Source organism: Hyperoodon ampullatus, assembly GCF_949752795.1.
Source record: "Hyperoodon ampullatus genome assembly, chromosome: 7".
Lineage (NCBI taxonomy): Eukaryota > Metazoa > Chordata > Mammalia > Artiodactyla > Ziphiidae > Hyperoodon > Hyperoodon ampullatus.
In genome coordinates, this window is record NC_136920.1 from 105,396,288 (window position 1) to 105,420,041 (window position 23,754).

The window sequence follows — 23,754 nt, forward strand, 5'->3', positions numbered from 1 at the left end:
GGCATCAGTTACCTTTTAAAATTAAAATACATTTATGTTTATGAGAGGCAGAGTCACCTGGTAAAAAATTACTGATCTAAACAGCAGGAAACTTAACTTCTCCTCTCAGCTCACTAGCGGTATGTTAAATAAATCACAGACACTCTGCCTCATCTGTCTCATGTATGAATCCAGCCTAAATCTACCATACAGAGTTGATTTCGGAATGAAATGAAATTTTAAAATGTTAAAACTACACTGTTTTACAGGTTATACTATTAGTTTTATTAATAGCTTATATTGTCAATAATTTCACTGAGACCAAAATTATATTACATTAAAAGTATCATTTCAATGATGGGTGTAAGCCCTGAAGTTAAATTGGTGAAAACTAAACAGCATATTTCTCAGTTGCTTTATGAAAAGAAAATATTAAACAAAATAAAGGAGAAGTAAGAGTTCTTAAGTATCTTTCATGGAGTACTTTCAGTGGAACCTTGTTATGATATCAACATGGAAAAAGGAGAAATCTATAGGCCATCTTAAATTTCACTAGAGGGTTGTGATACTTTAACTTACTATGGAAATAAACACTTGCTTGTTGATCACAATATCTATAAATGGCTTTCATGGGATCAAAGTAAGGGTTTTCTACTCCTAAGGAAAAAAAGCCTGTCATTAAGAACTCCTCCTACCAGGGAATATGGGGACATGTGTATGCATATGGCTAATTTGCTTTGTTGTGCAACAGAAACTAACACAGTATTGTGAAGCAATTATACTCCAATAAAGATCTATTAAAAAACAAATAAATAAAAAATAAAAAAGAACTCTTCTTATCCCCCCAAATCAACCATCATTTCTTTAGGCTACCTATTTCAGCTTTTCCACACTGCCATAACTAAAAATACAAATCCCTTGGATTCAAAAAGTACAGCTAGAATTATTTCCAAGGAAGGTAAAATGTTAGTGTAAGTAAGCAATATGATATTCATATCCCACAGCAAACAGAACTGTTCTAGATACAGTGGATATTCAATAAACATTCATTATTCGAGAGACCTTTTTTCTTGATGTTCGAAAAGGCTGTAGATAGATCAGCATGGGATCATTTGTCATCTTATAAATCTCCCAGAAACTATGTCCAGTTTTTGTGGCTAAAATGCTTTTCAAACAGGTAACAGCTGCTGATCGCACTTTGACACTGAAAAACACATATAATTCAAATGCCACAAAGTATATCAACTATTAATCTTGATGAATGTTAAGCAACTCCCAATGAAAAAATTAAAATCTAAAATTTTAAATTTATATTAGGAAATGTTTACATTTATTAGGAAATTTTACATCTATAAAATTCTATAACATCAAAGCAAAAATTATCAAAGGATTTTTAATATTCCTTGAGTAAACATGAGTTACTACTCACTGTAACAGCAATTCCCTTCATTCAATATAATAAAGTTTACATTATGACTACTATAAATTAAAAACTCATAAAAAGAAATACTTGAGAATAACATTGACTAATAAGAATGAGTAATAAGAATGACAGAATACTAATTCACCCAAGAAAAAAATATTTTGATACCACTTTCTCTAAGCGGTACAAATAATTTGGGGTAACACAGAATGGAATTTCCCTACAAATGATAAAATTATTGTCTAGAACAATTTTAAACAGTAAGTATGTACTTATTCTGACCAGAAGCTAGTTGAAATCATTAGGTAAGGCATCAAAAACCTCTAATAAAAAATTGAACATCCTTCTCTTCTGCAAAAAATTAGGTAAAGGAGGGCTGTAATACAAGAGTACTGAAAATATGACACTGACAAAACATGTCATAAAGCCTGATACTATAAATGATGATGAGCTGTCAAGTAAAGGCTTAATTCTATGTCTCAATTTAAGACACAGAAGCATAAACCCTAAACTTGGATTCATCTCTCATTCCTTTCTTTCCCTCACTCCTCCACATCCAATTCATCAGCACGTCCTGCAGCCTCTATGTTAAAAACATACCCTAGGGCCTCCCTGGTGGCGCAGTGGTTGAGAGTCCGCCTGCCGATGCAGGGGATACGGGTTCGTGCCCCGGTCTGGGAGGATCCCATATGCCGCGGAGCGGCTGGGCCCGTGAGCCATGGCCGCTGAGCCTGCGCATCCGGAGCCTGTGCTCCGCAACGGGAGAGACCACAGCAGTGAGAGGCCCGCGTACCGCAAAAAAAAAAAAAAAAAAAAAAAAAAACATACCCTAGTTCCATCCGTGTTCCATCTCATCTCCATTACTGCCACCCTTATCCAAGTCACCATGATTTCTCCTCTGGACTACTGCAATAGTTTCATAATCAGCTTTCTGTTTCCATTTTTGCCCTATCACAAGCCATTTGCCATATATGTCAGAGTAAAAATGTAAGTTGCATCATGGCACTACTCCGCTTAAAACTCCATGGCTTCCTTATATATTTCAAATAAAATCCAAATTTTTAAATCAGAATTAGTCCTACCTTTCTAATTTCATTTCATACTATCTTCTTCCACACCAGGCTTTTTCTGATCCTCAAACACATGAAGCTTATTTCCATTCTAGCTATTCCCTGTATGCAATGTTTTATCCCTAATCAACTTGTAGCTGATTCCTGAACTCAGATCAGCTAGATGACACTTCCTCAGAGAAGTCTTCCATGATTCTGGGAATTCCTTGGTCAACATTCCCTTTGTATACCTGAGGTCCCTCAAACATGTAATGATTTTTTTCCTCTTACATAAAAGACATGAAAAACAAATTGTACCTATCCCTGTGGTTCTCAAGTTTAAGTCACACTAATATTTCTGTGCAACTTCTTCAGAAAAACCAATTGCAAATTACGGTGTAACAAATGAAACATTTAATGCTTGCAAATTTTCTGTGGAAAATCTCTTCAAAAGCTGTGCTAGATATAATTTGAAATACATTTTTAAAAATGAGATAGACTAATAAATGGATAGGAGGATGGCTAAATGTGATAAAGCAAGGATAATAATAGTAGAATCTAGGAAGAATCTAGGTGGTGAGTATATGGGTATTTACTGTAAAATTCTTGCAATTTTGCTCTATGCTTGAAAATTTTTATAATAAAAAGTTGGGAAGGAAATCATACCATCCTTTTTACTGTAACAACAACAACAAAAGAGTGAAAGATACATGTAAATTAAACAATGAAAACAGAGCAGGTAGACATTATTGCCAATCATTTATTTCCCAAGAGAAGTGGGGGGTGTTATAGGGAAATGGATGCAAAATACCTATTTACTTAAAAAGATGCCCAATTGTGGGCAAAAATCCTTTGAACCCAGTCTCCAAAAATGGTGGTGATAAGGTGCTCAAATATATCAAAATAAATACATCTGGCCCTTGAACAACGAGGATTTGAACTGTACAGGTCCACTTATACATGGATTTTTTTCAACAGTAAATACTACAGTACTACACAATCTGCAGTTGGTTGACTCCTCAGATGCAGAACCACGGATAGGGAGGGCCAACTATAATTATACATGAATTTTCCACTGAGCAAAGGTTCAGCATCCCAACCCCCACATTGTTCAAGGATCTGTAAATAATAAATAGATAACTGCAAATAAAGAGATAAATGGGGAGTGGAAGATGGAGAAAAAGTAATCTCATAATCAACAAGCTGAAATTATACTATTTGTTGCAATTTTGTTTTGCATTCTATGCATTAATGGGCAAAAGAAAGCCCTGTCTGATTAGCTTAAGACTTTTGGAGTTAAAAAATTTCTGCTCTATGACTTATTTTAAAAGGATCAAAATGTCTAGCCAGGAGGAGAGTAGCACCTTTGATTCTGACAAGTGCACAAAATATCCCCATTTACATTCCCCTATCTTAATGTTTTGTGTGGAACCACTTGGTAGTTTTCATATTGTTTGTCTAGTCTACTCTCACTAAAACTTAACATGGATCATGTCTGGTATATCTATCACTATATCAAGCTACCTGACATATAGTAGTAGGGTTTTAGTAATTATGTGAATTAATAAAAATACAATGATATTCATTAAATATTTAAGACTGAAAGTATGGCAACTAAAAGGAGAATGCTTTAGTTATTGGAAATGCTAATTCATATGAAGTATCAATCTTGAATGTCAGATTAAGTGCTATCAGGTAGAAGGTATCATTAAATACTCACCAATCTTCTACCAGTGTATTATTCAGGTAGGTCAGCATTATGAAGGTCCACTGAAGTTCTTTATCTTCAAATAACTCAAGGGCCTTGGTATAAGATGTATCTTTACTATATTGTATAGCTATTGTAGAGAAATCTATAGGACCCACTTCTCCCAAGCAGCTTCCAACAGCCTCTATATATAGAAATTCCATTTCAGTAAAGTTATAGCTAAGAGATCATACATAAAACAGAAATTTTCTAATTTCAAAAATATGTTTTGTCATCCTTTAAGATTTAAGTGTTTTCTCAAAGATGTTGAATAGATTAAAGAAGCTACAAACTACTGTATCATTTCCTTTACATATCATCCATGTCGGCCATATTTTCCCCTATAAAATCATATCCAAGAGACAGATTAACTAGTAGAATGTAGTTATTAAGGAAAGTCTAAATATAGCAGCTGTATGCAAGTATCAATTTTCTGGGGGGTATTACATAAAGACCACAAATCTTAAATACTCAGTTCAGTGTAAATTCACACACACACACACACACATACACATACATGCAGGAACACACATTTTTTCCCCACCTGTATTATCACTACCCAGATGAAGATAGATGTTTTCAAGATGCCAGAGGGCCCCCTCATGTTCTTTCCCAGTCATGATGGAATTTAATAAAACATGTTAAAAAATTATTTGACAGTCCTCCTTTCAAAAGGTGGAGCCTAATTCTTCCCTTGAGTGTGGGCTGTACTTTGTGTCTTACTTCTAAAAAACAGAATGTGCACAAGTCTTTCACCTCCTTAACTAAAATTATCCCACGTATTTAATTCTCTTAGATGCTATTATAAATGGAATTGTAAATGGAATGGAATTTCCTTCTTAGATTGTTCACTGCTGGTGTACAGAAACACAAATGAATTTTGTGTGTTGATCTTGTATCTTGCAACTTGGCTGAATTCGTTTATTACCTCTCTTATAGTAACTTTCCTATAGATTTTCTGGGACTTTCTATATATATATACAGTAATGTCATCTGTGAATAGAGATAGTTTTTACTTCTTTGCTTTCCAGTTTTTGTTCAATTGCTCTGGCTATAACTTCTAATATAATGGTGAATAGCAGTGGGCAACTTTGTCTCATTCCTGATCTGAGGAAGACATTCAGTCTTTCACCATTAAATATGACATTAGCTGTGGGTACAAATCACTAAGATTTTATGCTATGCGGGAAAGCAACTTAGGCCTCCTGTAGCAAGTGACATTTGTCCCCAGAAGCAGTGCTACTATGGACAAAGGGTAAATTCCTTGGTCAAAGGAAAGTTCTAGAGTACTGATAAGGTTCTGTTTCTTGGTCTGGGTGCTGGATGCACAGGTGTGTTCCCTTTGCAAAAAATTCTTCAAGTTATATACTTACGACTTTTCTATATGTAAGATATATTTCAATAAAAAATTTACAAGAAGTACCCTAGACACTAGACCTCCACTGAGAAGTTAAGGAAGACTCTGTTGAAAGACAGTAGAATCTGTGAAGCATCTCTTATTTCTCCCACTTTTCTTATTTGAAGCAATTATTTCATGACAACTTCAACCTGATTTTAATCATGTGATTTTTCCATCCTGTGATCACCAAATATAAAACCTATACGAGGCATGTGCTGGCTATTTATCTTACATTAGGTTACCCCCAAATGGTGGCAGAAAAGGACTTGAATATGGTTTTAATATCTGAGCTTAATATAGCCCTCCAAGTCCTCATTCTTTCTGTTATATAAAAAAGATATTAAGTACCAGTCAGTTATATCTATAAAATGTATCAGAAGTCAATTTATTTGCAACTTAATGCTACAAATAGGTTTTTCTGACTTTCCTAAATATTCACAAGGCATTTTCAAATTAATAGTTATGCACATGTGTTAATCACTAACTTTTTACTTTACATGAATGTCTAAGGGAGGAAAATATGAAAGGAGGGCTGCTTAGGGAGACTTGAACTAAACAGAAATATAAAAAGCATCTCACATTTCCCCAATATTCCAAGTAACAAACTTTTACTGATTTTTAAAATGCTATGAAGATGACCATCCAAACAAAAAACTCATATTCATTCAGCCAAATAGTTTACCTAAAACTTCTCTTTCACCAGTGTGGTTTACTGCCATCTTGGATAACTGCAACAAGCTGACAACTAGCTTCACCATTATGCCATCTGGAGGGTTATCTAGAAGCAGTTTTGAAAAAATTAGTTTAAGCTACAGTGAAGACAACACTTTTCTTTATACTATGCTCATATATTAAATTGTGTGACCAGAAAACTTTTACAAAGTTTTTAAAAAAGATTTTAAATTGTGAGCATTTCAAAAATATGAGGTGAATGAATGTATCTGAACTTGCTTAAAGAGAATCATGTAAAAATGATCAGCAATATTTGGCAGACAGAGAGAAAAATGTCTTAAGTTGTGCAGAGAAATCAATACCTTAGCAAAATCACAGTTAGAAACATAATCATTCAACATTAAACTAGAAGGAACCTTGGGAGCATGCTTGGTTTTTTAGCCTCTTGCATATAGAATAGACCAGCACTGTCCAACAGAACTTTCTGCGATATGAAAATGGTCTATAATCTGTGCCGTCCAATGGCAGACACAAGCCACATGTTACTACAGAGAATTTGACATGTGCTAATACAACAAAGAAATTGAACTTTATATTTTATTGAATTTTAATTCATTTAAATTTAAATAGCTAAAAACATCTATTGGCTATATTGGTCTGGATCAATAAAATACCCAAATACACAAGAACAGGAGATAGAAAGAGGGGTTCGTTTTATATATATATATATATATATGTATATATATATGTATATATATACATATATATATATACCTATCTCAAGAACAAATATACTAGAAACTCAGATTTCAGATGGTCAAAACAAAACTAATTTTTAAAAGTACCGAGGACAAAAATATCACAATAGAAACATGAAGTTAATGAGCTCAGGAAGATGAAAATCAAAACAAAAGCAGAAAGAGTTTCCACCAAGTGCAGTACTATAATAACCTAAACTCAAATCAACATAAAATGGATGTTTTAAGTAAAAAAAAAAAAAACACAAAAACCTAGAAACACATATAAATATGTGTATATATACAAAACACACACATATATACATACACACAAAACACATACATGGCTAAGATGTTTAAAATAAAATGAAAAATAACATCTTTTATTTAAATAAATTGGGGTAGTAGGCAGAGACAAATTACCTTGCATGCCTGCTCTAAGGAATTCAAATTTTTATTTTAGGCAGCAGCAAATTCTTAACATTTTTTAAGCAGTAGAATAACATGATTTGGACTTAGAGAAATCATTCTGGCAGAGGTGCAGAGAACGGATAAAATGGGAGTAGTTCAAGGTGAGGAGACCACTTAGGAAGTCTTTCATAACTAAATGAGAACTGATGAGGGTCTGAAATGAACTAAATCTGTGGCAATTAAACCAAGAGCAAGAATTTATAAAAGATTCTTTCAAAAAGAAATGGGTACAAATAACCCAAGTCATTAAAATTAGTACCCTGAGATGCTCTCATAAGATCCATCATCTGATCTTTATGCTGCTCTAGTTGTCTTCGAAGATCCTTCAATCCTTCAAGCCTTGTCAATGGAAGTGCATCATAAACATTTACTGAGAGAAAATGGTTAATTTCCTAAAAGAGAAAATTAGCTAAAAATGTAACTTGCTTTTGACATGTATTGGTTGAGTCTGTAAAATAAAACTTAAAAAAATTTTTTAAATTAGTGCCTTCTACAGATACTAATTCATAACAGTTACTACCAAACAAGGTAGAAATAAATTACTTATTTCACTTCAAATCCTACAATGTTTTAATCATTTAAATTGCAATAGACTCTCTCATGATACAGTATTTAGAGTTTAAGATTGTTATAGCATACTCAGAGGGAAAAGCTTAAATTTCTATTTATTTAGTACTGCAACTCTAGTTTTATCTTAATATATTTAACCACATTTTCATACTGATTATAGTCAAATGTAGAGTATAATTTTAAAATTATAATAAGATTTATAAAGAAAAATCTATCTGAACATAGTTTTGAAGTTTATAAAGGTTAAAACAAGATTAAAACTTGAAAAACTCTTCAGAAAGTTACATATCTTCTCTAATTCAAACATTATATTGTCCGACAGAGGGTCAGATGGTAATTTTGAGATATTAATGAATCTTATGTGTATGAAAATCAAGCATATTTTATACCATATTTCTTCAATATTTAAATTCAGATCTTTATCAAGAAATTTTGAATTTATACTTTTACTGCAATGCAAGAGTATATATTAAGATTCAGTTTCTCATCTGTTAAGAGGACAGATTTCATGTTATGTTTTCTTTAATCACAATTTTTAAAAAAGATTGGTTTTTACTTTCACAGCATTAGAGGTTTCCAAAAAGTACTACTAACCCCTCTAATACAAAATAGCAATATTATGGAATAATTATTACCTCCAAAAGTGAAAAGGGTCCTCTACTGTATTTGATTTTCTGCTGAGTAATACGCAAATCCCTAAAGACAACATGGTCAGGAAAAGGATCTAAAAGTTTAATCGTGATATAGAGATTTTCATTATCCTTGTTATCAATCACTAAATATTTCAACAAGTCCAATACCTAAACATAATTAAAAAAGAAAAAATCAAGAGGAGAAATGGATTAATTATATTTTAAAGTAAAATAAGCAAACCCACTGTAATAAATGATAAAAACTCTACTTAGTTCAGATAAAATCACTTCTAAGGCACCCAGCTACTACTGTTTCTGTGCTTTCAAATAATTCAACAAATATGTAAGGCCTTTACTACAGGATGGACACTGAGGTATACAGTTGTCAATACTACTGAAACATTTTATATAAGTAATACCTTACACACCATCACAGTGGAGTGAACTACATCCTTAGTTTTGACTACCTCTGCACTTCAGCATAAGTAAGAGATAGAAATCAGGTTATTTACTAGATCAAAATTACTAGGTGCTCTGTAATTAAATGATTACAAGGATTAATTCACTGAGAATGTTTTCCCCACCATTTTTCAAAGAATATTTCCACTAAAATTACTGATTACACCAAGTAAACATAAAACACTCAGCTCCTTCCAACAATACTTTATCAGTGTATTTCAAATATCATTTTGAATATGATTTGGAAAATTACCTGTTCCTGAACCTCCATCTGATCATCCACAAGGGGTATAAGTGTACCAACAATAACATGGAGATGACTTTCTAAAGCATCCTTACAGTAAGTTACTGCTGTGTGGCAAACCCGGCTTAACAGGTCACAACAAAGAGAGAAGCTACGTAATGACACATCCATGAAATGAGAAGGCCTAACATAGGGGAAAAAAAACAGTAAGTTCTAGGACACTACTTTGACATAAACTCATTCAAAAGTCACTTTTATTCAACAGCTCTAATGCTGATGTGGCTTGACATAAAAGTCACTTTCACATCTAAGTCCTTAATAGTTTAAAACCCGAAAAGAGAAGTGACATCAGCAAAATGACAGTAGGAAGCTCCAAGCTCCCCTGACAGAAACACTGAAAAACAAGCAAACTGTAAGAGCTTTGTTAGAGCTCTGTAAAACAGTCAAAAGTTTACAGCAATCAAGCAATCGCTGATATCAAGAAAAAGGAAACTTAAAAACTAGGAAAGCTTTGTGGTGATTTTACTTGCCCTTGCCCCATGACGCCCCCAGCCTGGCAATAGTCATGAAAATTGCAGTCCCCATTTCCAGTGTGGGATCCTGGTCCTTAGTTCTGAAGGAAGTAGAGCATATTTTGTTCACAAATGATTGTGTATGTCTGCTCTAAACCTGTCTGGGAGCTACCTGAAGGACTAATGTAAGGTGCTTGGCTCTTGTTTTTCCTAACTTGAGTCTCCTACAGGCTGGAAAAGCTGAGGGCACTGCTTGAAAACATTGTTAAGGCTAACCAACAACCCACAGCTGCCTGGGATAACAGACTCCCTAATGCCTAGGATGAAAAGCTAGAGAGAGAGTTTCCTTGTAAAGTTAGAACACTCAAAATCACTCACGTTGAGCTTCCCTGGTGGTGCAGTGGTCAAGAACCTGCCTGCCAATGCAGGGGACATGGGTTCGAGCCCTGGTCTGGGAAGATCCCACATACCATGGAGCAACTAAGCCTGTGCACCACAACCACTGAGCTTGCGCTCTAGAGCCCATGAGCCACAATTACTGAGCCCACGTGCCACAACTACTGAAGCCCACGTACCTAGAGCCCGTGCTCCACAAGAGAAGGCACCCCAATGAGAAGCCCGCGCACCACAACAAAGAGTAGCCCCTGCTCGCCGCAACCAGAGAAAGCCCAAATGCAGCAACGAAGACCCAACACAGCCAAAAATAAATTAAAAAAAAAAATTCACTCACATTTTCAGGGAATTTATAAAGTCACACACATGCCCAGGGTAAGGTGCTTGGTCAAAAACTACCTAAGAAGACCATAATCTTTCACTTTGGGCTTAACCTTAGGCTCAGTGCAAGCCGAGCTAAATGCTGAAGGAGAGTCTTAACACAGAGCCAATCTGCAAAGACTAGGAAAGCTTTCTCTCTCTCTTTCTCTCTCTTTGGCTCCTGGTATTCAAGGAAATCTCTGTCAAAACGCTACCTGAACACAAGTTAAGCAACAGTCTTCAGTGACTACAATGGCAAAGAATACGCTCTCTAGAAAAACAGTTGAGTAAATTCATGAAACAAAGTACCACTACAGCCTTCAACAATTCAAAAAAAAAAGTCAAACCTTGGGGAAGGGGAAAATCTGATTTCCACAGGTAATATATCATAATAGTAAAATGTCCAGTTTCAACAAAAAAATCACAAGGCATTCAAAGAAATAGGAAAGTATGGACCCTTCACAGGAATAAAATATATTGACTAAAACAGTTCCCAAGGAAGGTCAGACTGGAATTATTAGACAAAGACATTGTCAAACAACTGTCTTAAACATGCTAAAAGAGCTTAAAGACAAATGAAAATGAAGATACAGCATACCAAAACTAATGGGATTCAGCAAGGGCAGTGCTGAGAGGAAAGTATGTTACAGTAAACAGCTACATTAAAAAAGGAGAAAGACTTGAAGAACACTACAAACACTTAAGAATTAACACCTCAAACTCTTCCAGAAAAGGGAACAGGAGGGAACACTTCCTAACTCATTTTATGAGGCCAGCATTTCTCTGATACAAAAGATAAAGTGACCAGAGGAAAATTATAATTTCTAACACTCTTATGAATATATATATATATATATATATATATATGCAAAGCTCCTCAACAAAATACTACTAAACTGAATCTAACAGCACATTAAAAGGATACATATCAGGGCAGGAGTCAAGATGGCGGTGTGGGAAGACGTGGAGTTAGTGTCTCCCCACAACTAGGGTGCCTGCTGGCTGCTGCTGGGGGACTCTGACCCCCAAGGAGACAAGAGGAACCCCAGAGTGAACCGGTAGAACGTAGGGGGACTGAGGCGGGGAGGAGAAGTGGAGGCCAGACAAGATCGGCGCCCCTGAGGCTGGGGAGATCAGGAGAGGCAGGTGGGAGGGACTCTCTGGGAAGAGCAAGTGAGGAGCATAGGGCAACTGCCTGGCCCACTCGGGCTGTGAGGCCTGCTGAACTCCCAAGCTGGTTCCCCCCCTCCAAAGCCCAACCAGGCCACATGGGTCCTGGAGGCATAGGAGGGAGGCCAGGGAGATCAGGAGTGGCAGGTGGGAGGGGCCCTTGGGGAGGAGAGGGAGAGGAGTGGTGGGCAATGGCCTTCTCACTCAGGCATGGGGAGGCTCCTGAGCTCCCTGGCCAGTCCCCTGCCCTACAAGGCCCCCCCTTCACACCCCTGCCTGGCTGCATTGGTCCTGTGGGCATAGGAGGGAGGCCGGGGAGACCAGGAGACACAGGTGGGAGGGGCCCAGACCAGAGGAGCAGGAGAGGAGAGGAGGGTGTTTGCCCCACCTAGTCAAGCCCAGGAAGGCTGCTGGGCTCCCAGATAAGGTCCCCTGCCCTCTGAGACAAGGGGTGGGGGGCACGCCTGGGGCCCTTCAGTTCCTTGGGCCTAAGCCCCACCCCCCACAGCCCCCAGGGCCTTTTCCAGCCCTGTGGGTCCTGAGCATTGGCCCTGCCCACCACCCAAACCTCCCCCTTGCTTAGGGCCCACACTACACAGCCAATGCCTTCCCCCTCCCACCCTCCGCCGTTTTTTTTTTTTTTTCCTTTTCCCTCCTCTATTTCACTGTGGTGGTACTGATGTGCCTTCTGGTGGTTGATTCATCTATATTTTTATTTTTACATTCTTTCTAACATATCTGTTACTTTCCTAGTCTAATTTTATTTTTTACTTCGTTATTGCTCTTTTTTTTCTTGCCACCTCACGGGGCTTGTGGGATCTTGACTGGCGAGCCCGGGGTCGGGCGGAAGCTCCTGTGGTGGGGTTCCAAGTCTGAACCACTGGACTAACAGAGAACCTCAGACCCAGAGAATATTCATTGGAGTGGGGTCTCACAGAGCTCCTCATCTCAGCACCAAGACTCAGCTCTACCCAACAGCCTACAAACTCAAGTGTTAGAAGCCTCAGGCCAAACAACCAGTAAAAGAGGAACACAGTCCCACTCATTAAAAAAAAAAAAAAAAATTAGATGGCAAAAAAAAATACGTCACAGATGAAGGAACAAAGTAAAAACCTACAAGACCAAATAAATGAAGAGGAAATAGGCAATCTACCTGAAAAAGAATTCAGAGTAATGATAGCAAAGATGATCAAGAATCTCGGAAACAGAATGGAAGCGCAGAATGAGAAAATACAAGAAGTGTTTAACAAAGATCTAGAAGAACTAAAGAACAAACAAACAGAGATGAACAACACAATAACTAAAATGAAAAAAATACAAGAAGGAATCAGTAGCAGAATAACAGAGGCAGAAGAAAGAATAAGTGAGCTGGAAGACAAAATGGTGGAAATAACTGCCGAGGAGCAGAATAAAGAAAAAGGAATAAAAAGAATTGAAGACAAACTCAGAGACCTCTGGGACAACAATAAACACACCAACATTCGAATTATAGGGGTCTCAGAAGAATAAGAGAAAAAGAAAGGGTCTGAGAAAATATTTGAAGAGAACATAGTTGAAAACTTCCATAACATGGGAAAGGAAAGCCACCCAAGTCCAGGAAGCACAGAGAGTCCCATGCAGGATAACCTCCAGGAAAAACACACCAACACATAAATTAATCAAACTAACAAAAATTAAATTCAAAGAAAAAATATTAAAAGCAGCAAGGGAAAAACAAAAAATAACATACCATAAGATTATCAGCTGATTTTTCAGCAGAAACTCTGCAGGCCAAAAGAGAGTGGCAGGATGTAATTAAAGTGATGAAAGAGAAAAACCTACAACCAAGATTACTCTACCTGGCAAGGATCTCATTCAGATTCAATGGAGAAGAAAAAGCTTTTCAGACAAGCAAAAGCTAAGAAAATTCAGCATCACCAAACCAGCTTTACAACAAATGCTAAAGAAACTTCTCTAAGTGGGAAACACAAGAGAAGAAAAAGACCCACAAAAACAAACCCACAACAATTAAGAAAATGGTAATAGGAACATACGTATCGATAATAATCTTGAATGTAAATGGATTAAAAGCCCCAACCAAAAGACACAGACTGGCTGAATGGATACAAAAACCAGACCCATATATATGCTGTCTACAAGAGACACACTTCAGACCTTGGGACCATACAGACTAAAAGTGAAGGGATGGAAAAAGATATTCTATGCAAATGGAAATCAAAAGAAAGCTGGAGTAGCAATACTCGTATCACATAAAATAGACTTTAAAATAAAGACTGTTACAAGAGATAAGGAGGGACACTACATAATGATCAAAGGATCAATCCAAGAAGAAGATATAACAATTATAAACGTTTATGCACCCAACATAGGAGCACCTCTATACATAAGGCAAATGCTAACAACCATGAAAGGAGAAATTGACAGTAACACAATAATAGTAGGGGACTTTAACACCCTACTTACGCCAATGGACAGATCATCCAAACAGAAAATAAATAAGGGAAAGCAAGCTTTAAATGACACAATACACCAGACAGATCTACTTGATATTTACAGAATATTCCATCCAAAAGTGGCAGAATACACTTTCTTCTCAAGTGCACACGGAACATCCTCCAGGATACATCACATCTTGAGTCACAAATCAAGCCTCAGAAAATTTAAGAAAACTGAAATCATATCAGGCATCTTTTCTAACCACAACACTATGAGACTGGAAATCAATTACAGGAAAAAAACTGTAAAAAACAAAACTACATGGAGGTTAAAAAGTGAGCTACTAAGGGCTTCCCTGGTGGCGCAGTGGTTGAGAGTCCGCCTACCGATGCAGGGGACACGGGTTTGTGCCCCGGTCCGGGAAGATCCCACGTGCCATGGAGCGGCTGGGCCCGTGAGCCATGGCCGCTGAGCCTGCGCATCTGGAGCCTGTGCTCCGCAACGGGAGAGGCCACAACAGTGAGAGGCCCGCGTACCGCAAAAAAAAAAAAAAAAAGTGCGCTACTAAATAACCAAGAGATCACTGAAGAAATCAAAGAAGAAATAAATACACAGAAACAAATGACAATAAAAACACGACGACCCAAAACCTATGGGACGCAGCAAGAGCAGTTCTAAGAGGGAAGTTTATAGCAATTCAATCTCACCTCAAGAAACAAGAAAAATCTCAAATAAACTATCTAACCCTACACTTAAAACAACTAGAGAAAGAAGAACGAAGAAAATGCAAAGTCAGTAGAAGGAAAGAAATCATAAACATCAGAGCAGAAACAAATGAAATGGAAATGAAAAAAACAACAGCAAAGATCAATAAAACTAAAAGCTGGTTCTTTGAGAAGATAAACAAAATTGATAAACCCTTAGCCAGACTCATCAGGAGAAAAAGGGAGAGGACGCAAATCAATAAAATTAGAAATGAAAAAGGAGAAATCACAACTGACACTGCAGAAATACAAAGGATTATAAGAGACTACTACCAACAACTGTATGCTAATAAAATGGACAACCATGAAGAAATGGACAAATTCTTGGAAAGGTACAATTCTCCAAGACTGAACAAGAAAGAATTAGAAAATATAAACAGACTTGTCATGAGTAATGAAATTGAAACCGTACTTAAAAATCTTCCAACCAACAAAAGTTCAGGACCAGATGGCTTCAGAGGCAAATTCTATCAAACATTCAGAGAAGAGCTAACACCAATACTTCTCAAACTCTTCCAAAAAATTGCACAGGGAGAAACACTCCCAAACTCATTCTGCGAAGCCACCATCACCCTGATACCAAAACCAGACTAAGATATCACAAAAAAGGAAAATTACAGACCAATACCATTGATGAACATAGATGCAAAAATCCTGAACAAAATACTAGCAAACACAATCCAACAGCACATTAAAAGGATCATACACTATGATCAAGTGGGATTTATCCCAGGGATGCAAGGATTCTTCCATATATACAAATCAATCAATGTGATACACCACATTAACAAATTAAGGAATAAAAACCACGTGATCATCTCAATAAATGCAGAAAAAGCTTTTGACAAAATTCAACACCCATTTATGATAAAAACTCTCCAGAAAATGGGCATAGAGGGAACCTACCTCAACATAATAAGGCTATATATGGCAAACCTACAGCAAGCATCATACTCAATGGTGAAAAACTGAAAGCATTTCCACTAGGATCAGGAAGAAGACAAGGACGTCCACTCTCGCCACTCTTATTCAACATTGTTTTGGAAGTCCTAGCCACAGCAATCAGAGAAGAAAAAGAAATAAAAGGAATACAAATTGGAAAAGAAGAAGTAAAACTGTCACTATTTGCCAATGACATGATACCATATATAGAAAATCTTAAAGATGACACCAGAAAACTACTAGAACTAATCAATGAATTTGGTAAGGTTGCAGGATAAAAATTAATGCACAGAAATCTCTGGCATTCTTATACACCAACAATGAAAAATCAGAAAGAGAAATTAAGGAAACGCTTCCATTTACCACTGCAACAAAAAGAGTAAAATACCTAGGAATAAACCTGCCTAAAGAGGCAAAAGACTTGTACTCAGAAAACTATAAAATACTGATGAAAGAAATCAAAGACAACATAAACAGATGGAGAAATATACCATGTTCTTGGACTGGAAGAATCAACATTGCGAAAATGACTACACTACCCAAAGCAACCTACAGATTCAACGCAATCCCTATCAAACTACCAATGGCATTCGTCACAGAAGTAGAACAAAAAATCTTACAATTCGTATGGAAACAGAAAGGACCCCGAATAGCCAAAGCCATATTGAGAAAGAAAAACGGAGTTGGAGGAATCAGGCTCCCGGACTTCAAACTATACCACAAAACTATAATAATTAAGACAGTATGGTATTGGCACAAAAACAGAAATATAGATCAATGGTACAGGATAGAATGCCCAGAGATAAAGCTACGCACATATGGGCACCTAATTTATGACAAAGGAGGCAAGAACATACAATGAAGAAAAGACAGCCTCTTCAATAAGTGGTGCTGGGAAAACTGGACAGCTACATTAAAAGAATGAAATTAGAACACTGCCTAATACCATACACAAAAATAAACTCCTAATGGATTAAAGACTTAAATGTAAGACCAGACACTATAAAACTCTTAGAGGAAAACACAGGAAAAACACTCTTTGACATAAACCACAGCAACATCTTTATTGACCCACCTCCTAGAGTAACAGAAATAAAAACAAAAATAAACAAATGGGACTGAATTAAACTTGAAATGAAACAACAGACAAAGAATTATACTCCAAAATATACAAACAGCTCATGGAGCTCAATATCAAAAAAAAAAGAAACAATCCAGTTAAAAAATGGATGGAAGGCCGAAATAGACATTTCACCAAGGAAGACATACAGATGGCCAAGACGCACATGAAAAGATGCTCAACATCACTAATTATTGGAGAAATGCAAATCAAAACTACAATGTGGTATCACCTCATGCTGGTCAGAATGGGCATTATCAAAAAAGCTAGAAACAATAAATGCTGGAAAGGGTGTGATGAAAAGGGAACCCTCCTGCACAGTTGGTGGGAATGTAAATTGATACAACCACTATGGAAAACAGTATGGAGGTTCCTTAAAAAACTAAAAATAGAACTACCATATGACCCAGCAATCCCACTACTGGGCATATACCCCGAGAAAACCATAATTCAAAAAGAGACATGCACCACAATGTTCACTGCAGCACTATTTAGTAGCCACCAATAGCCAGGACATGGAACCTAAATGTCCATCGACAGATGAATGGATAAAGAAGATGTGGCACATATATACAATGTGCACAAACTCAGCCATAAAAAGAAACAAAATTGGGCTTCCCTGGTGGCTCAGTGGTTGGGAGTCCGCCTGCCGATGCAGGGGACACGGGTTTGTGCCCCAGTCCAGGAGGATCCCACATGCTGCGGAGCAGCTGGGCCCGTGAGCCATGGCTGCTGAGCCTGCACATCCGGAGCCTGTGCTCCACAATGGGAGAGGCCGCAGCGGTGAGAGGCCCGCGTACCGCAAAAAAAAAGAAATGAAATTGAGCTATTTGCAGTGAGGTGGATGGACCTAGAGTCTGTCATACAGAGTGAAGTAAGTCAGAAAGAGAAAAACAAATACTGTATGCTAACGCATATATATGGAATCTAAAAAACAAAAAAAATGGTACTCATGACCTAGTTGCAGAGCAGGAATAAAGAGGTAGACATAGAAAATCGACTTGAGGACATGGGGTGGGAGGGCAAAACTGGGGCAAAGTGAGAGTAGCATTGTATATATACACGACCAAATGTAAAATAATTGGCTGGCGGGAAGCAGCAGCATAGTACAGGGAGATCAGCTCAGTGCTTTCGATAACCTAGAAGGGTGGGATAGGGAGGATGGAAGGGAGGCTCAAGAGGAAGGGGATATGGAGACATGTGTATGCATATAGCTGATACTCTTTGTCGTGCAACAGAAACTAACATGGGGGCTTCCCTGGTGGCGCAGTGGTTGAGAATCCGCTTGCTAATGCAAGGGACATGGGTTGGAGCCATGGTCCGGGAAGATCTCACATGCCATGGAGCAACTAAGTTCAAGTGCCAGAACTACTGGGCCTGCACTCTGGAGCCCACAAGCCACAACTACTGAAGCCCACGTGCCTAGAGCCACAGGCTCCGCAACAATAGAAGCCACCATAATGAGAAGCCCGCAAACCGCAACAAAGAGTAGCCCCTGCTCGCCACAACTAGAGAAAAGCCCACATGCAGCAACAAAGACCCAACACAGCCAGAAATAAATTAATAAATAAATTTATATAAAAAAGAAAGAAACTAAAACAGTATTGTGAAGCAATTATACTCCAATAAAGATCTATTAAAAAAAAAAAAGGCTATACATCATGAGCAAGTGGGATTTATCCCAGGAATGTAAGAGTGGATCAGTATAGGAAAGTCAATCCATGTAATATACCACATTGATAGAATGCAAGAATACAACACATGACCATCTCAAGAAACAGAAAAGGCATTTGACAAAATCTAACATCCTTTCGTGAGAAAAACACTCAGAAAAACATCAGAATAGACAGAAACTTTCTCAACAAAATAATGGTAACCTATGAAAACCCAAAGCTAACAACATAATCAATGTCGAAAAACTGAAAGCTTTCCCACTAAGATCAGGAATAAGACAAGGATGCCGAGTTTCACCACTGATACCCAACACTGTACTGAACTTCCAGCCAGAGCAATTAAAAAAGAAAAAGAAATAAAAGGGCATCCAAATCAGAAAGGAAGAAGTAAAACTATATCCAGATGACATGATTCTATATACATAGAAACTCCCAAAAGAATCCACAATAAATCTACTAGAAGTAACAAACAAATTTAGCAAAGTTACAAGTCACAAAATCAACGTACAAAATTATTTGTGTTTCTATACAATAGCAGTTGACAATCTAAAATGGAAATTGATTAAAAAACTCCATTTACAATAGCATCTAAAAGAATTAAATACCTGGGAATAAACCTAACCAAGGATGTGAAAGCCCTGTGCACTGAAAACTATATAGCATGGATGAAAGAGATTAAATAAGTTCAACTAAATGGAAAGACATCCTATGTTCATGGATTGGAAGACAAATTGTTGAGATGTTAATACTATCTAAATAGTCACATATTCAATGCAATCTCCATCTAAATTCCGACAGACTTTTTTACATAAACTCACATGGAATTGCAAGGGACCCCAAACAACCAAAACAATCTTGAAAAAGAAGAACGCTGGATGACTCACACTTCCTGATTTCAAAAGTTACTATAAAGCTATAGTAATCAACACAGCATGGTATGGCACAAGACCAATGGAATAGAACTGAGAATCCAGAAATAAACCCATACATCAATGGCTAACTGATAATTCTGACAAGGATGCCAAGTCCCTTCAAAGGGGAAAGAACATTCTCTTTAACAACATGCTGGAACAATTAGATTTCTACATGCGAAAGAATGACATTGAACCCCTAACTCACACCACATATAAAAATTAAAATGAATAAACAACCTAAATATAAGAGCTAACAGCATAAAACTGTTAGAATAAACTCTAAGAGTAAATCTTTGTGACCTTAGATTTGACAATGAATTCTTACATATAATATCAAAACCATGCAAAACAAAAAAAAAAAAACCAAACAAGATAAATCAGACTTTATCAAAATTAAAAAGATCTGCGCATCAAAAGACATTATCAGGAAAGTGAAAATTTTATAGGATGGGAGAAACTACTTTCAAATCATATATGAATTCAATATCCAGAATATATTTGCAAATCATATATTAAGAGTTCAACACCAAGAATATATAAAGAACTCCTACAGTTCAACAAAAAGACAATCCAATTTTAAAAAATTGGCAAAGGACTTAAATAGACATTTCTCCAAAGAAGATATACAAATGGTCACTAAGCTCATGAAAAGATGTTCAACATCATTAGTCAGTAGGAAAATGTAAAATCAAAACCCCAATGAGATACCACTTCATACCCATGAAACAACCCAAGTGTTCATCAACAGATGAATGGATAAACAAAATGTGGTATATATATCCAATGGAATATTACTTAGCGATAAAAAAGTATGATGCTGGATGAACCCTGAAGACATGCTAAGTGAAACAAGCCAGACAGAATGGAAAAATAAATTATGATTCTACTTATATGAAATATCTATAACAGGCAAATTCATAGAGACAGGAAGTATATTAGAGGTTATCAGGGGCTTACAGGGAAGTGGTAATGTGGAATTATTGCTTAATGGGTACAGAGGTTCTATTTGAGGTAATGAAAAAGTTTTGGAACAGTGGCGATGGAAACATGAAACTGTGAACGTAATTAATATCACTGAATTGGACACTTAATAAAATGGTTAAAAATGACAAATTTTATGTTATATATTTTACCAAAATAATAAAACCTAAAAAAAAATTAGTGATGGAAAAAGACTGAATGACTATACAAACACGTGATTAAATTAAAATAAAAATTATAAAATATTTTCAAAAAGCCAAAAAAGAAAAATATGAGAAAACAAAATGGAAATAGGTATCTTCATGTGCTTTGAAGTACTTAAATTTATTTGATGGCAATGTTATCTCCTAATAAGAAAACAAATAATAGAAACATCATTAAAGTCAATGGAAAGGAATAGAGATGCTAAAAAGAACATACATCCCAAAATCTATAGTAACTGTGATGTTGTGATTTATAATAAGAAATACATATTTGGTCCCCATTTCTGGCACAGAGTTCCTAAAACTCTTGGAATTTCCTGTGATGAGAATAAAGGAGTCTTTTTTTATGTTAATGAGTAAATTTGGGGAAGCACCTAAGAATGGGGGCTGGTTACCAGGAGAACCAACCCTGTGATTAGAGGGTTGGAACTTCCGGTCCCACCTCTCTGACCTCCAAGAAGGGCATAGGGAGATGGAAGCTGATTCAGTCACCAATGACTGTGATGATTTCATCAGTCATGCCTATTTAATGAGGCTTCCATTAACACCCAAAAGGATGGGGTTTAGGGAGCTTCTGGGTTGGTGAACACTTGCAGGTATGGGGAGAGTGAAATGCCTGGAGAGGGCATGGGAGCTCCATGCCCCTTCCCCATACCTTGCCCTATGCATCTCTTCCATCTGGCTGTTCCTGAGTTATTTCTTTTTGTAATAAACTGGCAATCTAGTGAGTAAACAGGTTTCTTGAGTTCTGTGAGCCACTCTAGCAAATTAATCAAACCTAAGAAAGGGGTCACTGAAATCTATAGCCACTGATAACCTGGGCTTTCAAATGGAGTCTGATGAGGTTGGAAAGGACAATCTTGCAGAACTTGGGCTCTTAACCTGTGGGATCTAACACTGTCTACGGGTAGGTATCAGCTGATGTCTAGATAATTCCCTGGATGTGTACAGGGAACCCCTCTTCGTCCCCTACCACACACACTGGAAGTAATGACCAGAACTGCTGTGGTAATATATATATTTATGGCCATCTAAAATTAGAATATTTAAAATGTTGAAGACCCTTAATACTTAAAGATTTCTAGAGTTGGAGAAGTAGTGATGCACTTTGTAAAATATAATAGGTAGATATAATATATATTAAAAAGGCAAAATTCAGAAAATAATACTCTGGCTTCTACCTTGTAGAAGCATATAAATTTTCAATTAAGATAAAAGGGTAGAGAAACTACTTATATATTGGTCTAAATATATTATTTACCTTTGGTTGATATAGTGAATCAAAGTATAAATAACATCTCGAAGAACAAAGGCCCAAGCTCCTCCTAAGCCACTCTTTATATCGTTCATTAATAAACTAACAAACAGGTGATATATTTTAAGAATTCTATGTTTTTTATAAACATTATTTGTTTCAACTGCTTGCTCACATATGGCTAGAAGAATTTTCTGATAGGAATCCTAGAAAATAAAGATACATTTAGTAAAAACTTGCCTAATTACATATACTCAGCCCATAATACATATATTTTTTATTCAAAATACAGAATTCTAAATTATAGAATTTTGTTTTGGGTTTTGATATCAAATGCAAAATATTACATTAAGAAAATCACTATCTTAAACCTAAAAAAACTACTGTCAATTTACTTAGTTTTCAGATAGTAAACAGTAATAGTATATCCTTAAAATATACATTTTATATATATATATATATATATATATAATGTATTCCCTAAGCCAACATGACTAAAATGTCATGAAATTCAGCCCTCATATGTGACATATTTCAATTAATACTGACAAGTAAAATACCAAGATATAAATTTGTAAATGAGTGTTTTTCTTAATTTATTCAGATAAATTTTCCATTTGTTTACTTTTTTTTCTCTTTAAGATGTACTTATACAGATTTTCTAACTGAAAAAGAAGGAATTCTCCCTTCAGTTATTATACTAGTAATGTATACTTACAGGGCTTTTGGAAAGAATTTCTAAAATGCTTTTACGCTTGGTTTTGTGGCAATTGCTGATATAGGCAAATGTCGCTTTAATCACATGTGATGGAAAATGAGGTGGATTAGGAGCAGGATCCAAATCCCTAAGAGTTATAGAAAAAAATACAGTCGTCATTTTCAGAAAAAAAATTATCAAGAAAAAACATTTTCTTAATAGACAAGTGAAAATCCAAAAAGAAAATTTAGATTACAGTAACCCCAAATTTTGAAATTATTTTCTACTGAAAACTAGACTTTTAATAAAATCACAAATGACATATCACAGTCTATATACATCAATCAGAATACCTAAATACTTTAACTTTCTAGGACTTAGTCAATTTAAAATAATTTGCTTAAAAAATCTTTTATAAAGTTAATGGCAATTCCACGAATGAGACTTAATATCAATTCACTTCAGTTATGAATTAAAGCTCTATGCTAGTACTATAAACACAATAATATCTTAAGACACAGCAATCAAATACTACATCAAATGAAATTACATATGTAAAAGTATTTTAGTAGATATTATTACTATTTTATACGCTTAGCATTGTAGAGCATATAAAAAAAGTTAAGGGCATTTTCAAGTAGCTTACAATGAAGCTGAGAAAATAATTTTAACATTCATATACAACTAAGTGGGTTTCACATCCAAATGAAATTATAGTACAGTAAGATTCCCCTAGCAAAGGAGCATGATAGAGAAAAGGTGATAAGAAAGCCAAGTCATAGATAAGAAGAGAACAAAGAATAATGTCATGAAGAAAAAAATTTCATGAGACAGGAGATGGCAGAATGCTCAAGTATTACAAAAAGATTGAGAAGAAAAAGGTCACTGAATTTGCAAATAAGGTGGTCAATTAAAAGATCAATTACTGTGGAGAGGCTACAGTAGAGCAGAT

At 36.1% G+C, this 23,754-nt stretch overlaps 1 protein-coding gene across 3 annotated transcripts in view; it reads right to left on the reverse strand.

Annotated features, from left to right (window-relative positions):
• The window catches only part of ATM (ATM serine/threonine kinase), a gene marked incomplete at its 5' end in the record, with an annotated part of 136,818 nt that overhangs the window by 62,746 nt on the left and 50,318 nt on the right, over nt 1-23,754 (reverse strand). For all 3 annotated transcript variants that reach the window (XM_079708598.1, XM_079708599.1, XM_079708597.1), the window contains 8 exons: nt 1,042-1,183; nt 4,172-4,343; nt 6,280-6,375; nt 7,737-7,869; nt 8,683-8,847; nt 9,392-9,566; nt 22,112-22,311; nt 22,824-22,950. In XM_079708598.1, the coding sequence (XP_079564724.1) occupies nt 1,042-1,183; nt 4,172-4,343; nt 6,280-6,375; nt 7,737-7,869; nt 8,683-8,847; nt 9,392-9,566; nt 22,112-22,311; nt 22,824-22,950 (1,210 nt within the window). The remainder of the gene's footprint in view (nt 1-1,041; nt 1,184-4,171; nt 4,344-6,279; nt 6,376-7,736; nt 7,870-8,682; nt 8,848-9,391; nt 9,567-22,111; nt 22,312-22,823; nt 22,951-23,754) is intronic.